Source organism: Elephantulus edwardii, unplaced genomic scaffold, assembly GCF_000299155.1.
Source record: "Elephantulus edwardii isolate Elephantulus edwardi_28Jun2011 unplaced genomic scaffold, EleEdw1.0 scaffold00004, whole genome shotgun sequence".
Lineage (NCBI taxonomy): Eukaryota > Metazoa > Chordata > Mammalia > Macroscelidea > Macroscelididae > Elephantulus > Elephantulus edwardii.
Genome location: NW_006399754.1, coordinates 17,343,775 through 17,347,802, shown reverse-complemented (window position 1 = coordinate 17,347,802; position 4,028 = coordinate 17,343,775). Strand labels below are relative to the sequence as shown.

Here is a 4,028-nt window from a genome sequence, read left to right as displayed (position 1 = left end):
GGCGGCTGCGGCCGCCTTCTCCGGGTTGGCGAGCAGGGACTCGGGCACCAGGCCGGCGCCGGCGCCCGCGTGCAGCCCCGCGCCCGCCTTCAGCGCCGGGTGCTCGGCGTCCGCCACACCGCCCAGGCCGTAGGGCACCGGGAAGGCGAACTTGTCCTTCTTAAGCAGAGTCTTGGGCTTGCGTCGCGGGCGGTACTTGTAGTCGGGGTGCTCCTTCATGTGCATGGCGCGCAGGCGCTTCGCCTCGTCGATGAACGGCCGCTTCTCCGACTCGGTGAGCAGCTTCCACTCGGCGCCCAGGCGCTTGCTGATCTCCGAGTTGTGCATCTTGGGGTTCTCTTGGGCCATCTTGCGCCGCTGAGCTCGCGACCACACCATGAAGGCGTTCATGGGCCGCTTAACGTGGTCCACCGGCTTGGACATGCTCTCGCAGGGCCTCGGCTGCAGGCCGCCGCCGCCGCCCGGGCCCTCGCCCTCGGCCCGGAGGAAATCAATGTTGGCTGCCCGCGGGGACCCGTCCGCGCTCGCCGAGTCTCCCCTGGCGCTCCGGCGTGGCTCCCGCGCGGGAGGTGAGAAGTGGGGTACGTGCCCAGGACCGGCAGTGCACCCAGCCGCGCTGTTCCTCCGGCGGCGCGCCACCGATAATCCTCTCCCCGGAACCCCAACTTCTCGAGGTGGCGCTTTTCGCTTGGTTTCTCTGTCCTTTCTCCCCGGCGGTGCAGGCTGGCCAAGTCCCTGCAGGTGGCCGCTGCTCCCCCGAGCGCTTCCCCTCCTCCACTTGTCCCCCTTAGATGCAATGCAGTTCCCAAAGTTGCGACGTCAGGCTCCACAAAGTTGAGCCGAGAAGCCAACCGCCGCCGCGCCCGGCCCAGTTCCAAAGGGGGCTCTCGGCTGCTGTGGCGCTGGGGTTCTCCGGGGTGACTCTCTCATTTGACAGCAGCGGCTGGGGGTGGGGAGGAGAGGTGGCCGGGAGAAAAAGGAGGCGGCGGCAAGGAGGAGGGTCCGGGGCGCCGCGAAGCAGGACGCGCCACGGACACACCGGCTCAGCAGGTCTCCTGGGTTCCCGGCGAGGCGCGCTGCAGGGAATCAGCAAGATTATTGAAGAAGGCCAGCAATTCGCTTCGGGGGTCTCCTTGTCTCTTTCTCCAGCAGGAGGGAGGGGCGAGGAAGGAGGCTGGAGAAAGCTCGAGCCGGCTGAGTCCGAGGCCTCAGAGAAAGTTGTCCCGAGTCACCGGGGCGCCGCGGCTCGCCTTTCCCGGGCCATGCTGACTCGGCTCTCCCTGAGCCCCTCGGGACTGGGCACGCGGGGCCGCTCAAAGCGCGAGGGGCGGCCTCTTTGCCCTGGCTCGCTTGTCTCGCCGCAACCCGACACTTGGAACTAACTTCGCCCAAGTTCGCTGCGCAGCCGCAGCCGCCGCCGCTCCGGAGCGCTCTCCTCGGAGCGACCGCCGCGTGGGAGCCCCGGCGCCTCTCTCCTCCGTCCGCAGGTCAGGGCCTAGCCAGAGAAGGACCCAAGGTACTGGAGGAGGGGGCTTAAAGAAAACGCGCCATCACCTCAGTTCTCTGTGCGTTTGGCAGCTGCTCTGAGTCCCGCAGTTCCGCGGTAGGACGGGCCTCGGCACCACTTAGGTCCTCCTGGAGGGTCGGGAGCTGTCCGCGAAGGCTCAGGTGAGCGAGGCTACCTGCGTGCGCCAGCGCCCGGAGCCGGCGCAGAGAGTGCATGTCCGGCCGCTGCCGGGGGTGTGTATATCTGGGGACATGAGGAGGAGGTGGAGCCCAGCACTGGAGCAGGAGGGAGGGACCAGCCGAGCCTCCTCCCGCTCCCACACCCCCGGGACCTGGAATATTAAACAGGTTCTCCGCTGCCCACCCCCTCCTCCCACTGCTTTTCTTTTGAGAGCAGGTTTAGGCGAGTGGAGAGCCCGGAGCGCGCCGCCGAGTCTGCGCACTCTTTGGCGTTGGCAACCCTTGGTGTCATCCCCCTATTACCCTGGACGGCCTCACGCGGCGGTGGTCGCAGCTCCAGGAACCGAGGCCCTGGAGCAAGAGAGAAAGCGCGCACAAAGTGGAGAGCCCAGCGTATTGCCTGGAGTTACCCGGAAAAGGGTTAAAACTGGGGGAGGCAGGGCGCACCCTTGAAAATCTTTGAGACTTTGCTCACCGAGAAAAGTGCCAGTTCTAGCTGAAGATCCGGATGTTACTTGCAACAGATGCTGCCCGAATTTTCTTGCTTTGGTGATGCAACCTGCCAGAGGTAGTGGGGTGTGAGGAGGGCCTGAGCGCGCTCCTGACAACCTTTGCTAAGACAAGCTAGCCGGGGCTGAAAGCAGGCATCCTAGGCTTACTAATAAACTCCTTAAAAATGACTCTTCCATAGAAACAAACCAGAAACTATTCTGGTCGTCAAAGTTGCTCTGTGTTTAAGGTACAGTCATCTTGTAGTATCTCATTTAAATGCACAGATAAGGTGAAGATGCAGAAAAAAGCAAAAGCGTTAACACATTTTTGAAAAAGGGGAAAGAATGCTATTTTACCCTCCTGAAATATTTTAAAACTGTCAAGCACAATTTTCTCCTTTGGTAATTAGAACAGTTTTTTTCTCTATCAGACAGGATGTGAAGTCACGCCGCCGCATGCCTTTGTTTGCATATTTTTCTCACTTTTGGGTAGGCTGCAGAACGTTAGAGCACGATCTTTTCGGAGGTGTGAGTCATAAGCTGGCCCATCCTTCGGGGAGAATTTGCTTGCCTTCTGAGAGTCATGTGTTGTGTGCAACGCGGAACTCTTGTAACGGTTAACTTTTTAAACCTTTCTGAAATTTGTATTCAACACACACTCAGACCCTTGGTTAGAATTACAAATTCATAATCTATTTTAGGCCATCGGACTTGCCTAGAAATAAAGTGGGATTCTTTTTCTTATAAAAAGAATAGTAATTACTGCCTTAATTTTATTGATTGTAGAAACATTGCAACAGTGAGACCCAACAGTGACATACATGGGAGATTATGTTTTCCCTCTTATGATGCCATATTTACAGATGTTTATTTTTTGTCATGGAAGCGCCGTTGTTGACTGGACTGCTTCCTCTGGTGCGTTATTCTTTTACAGGCTCTGCAAAGATGCTGTCATTCACACATTCTGGGAGGAGCACTGTTAAGACACTAGCAGGTGTAATTACATAGACAGGAATATTAGCTGAACTGTTTGGGGGTGATAAATTACAATATTATCACCCTTAAGCTTTAGTGATACTGACTTGTATCATAAGTTTCAGACAAAAACATTAGGCACTGTTGTGTAAAAGCATATGTATACAGATAGAGCTGCAGAAAACCTGTCATTCCTTAAACATTGTGAGTAAAGTTGAGTCTAAACTGTGAAAATAATCTTTTCACTTAAAGAGTGACAAGAATTGGGGGAAGATATTTTATATTTTGAAATTAAATTTCTACTATATTAAATTATCAAATAATCTACAGTAAATCATTAGCAGTGGAAAGAAATCTGAGTCTGTGCCATTGAAATGTCTAGCTTGTCTATCTATCTATCCAAAACCAGTCTTGAATATATTTTTCCAGTACAAACTGTAGCATTTTGCTTGTACAATGATATTCAATGAAGCCAATTTTAAGTTCTTAAGCCCATGAATATTACACTACGGAAAACATGACACGAGAAGAAAATTGCTGTTTTGTATGTTCATTTGTCCATTTTCTGAGTAAAATCCCACACTTTAAGACTGCAGAGATTCAGGATTCAGTTTCTGTTATTTAGGGAGCAATGTTCTAGGCCTGAAGCCTTCACAATCTAAGGAAAGAGCCCTTATGAGAAGTCAGGCATTACAGGAAGGCAGTGTGACATTGCTGTTATTAAACACACGCCACACTTCTTTGCCTGAATATGAAGTGAGCTTTTAGCAAAGTAAAAATTTAAACCATCCTCTTTATGCGAAAACATAAATCTACTTTTCATTTCTTCAGATCTTATGTTTGAATTGAGTGACGTTTTTGTTAGTTATCTGACCA

At 53.4% G+C, this 4,028-nt stretch overlaps 1 protein-coding gene across 1 annotated transcript in view; it reads right to left on the bottom strand.

Annotated features, from left to right (window-relative positions):
- SOX21 (SRY (sex determining region Y)-box 21) overlaps positions 1-423 on the bottom strand; it is an 839-nt gene extending 416 nt beyond the window's left edge. The window contains exon 1 of the mRNA XM_006879627.1: positions 4-423. Within this exon, the coding sequence (XP_006879689.1) occupies positions 4-423 (420 nt within the window). The remainder of the gene's footprint in view (positions 1-3) is intronic.
- Between the last annotated feature and the right edge of the window lie 3,605 nt (positions 424-4,028).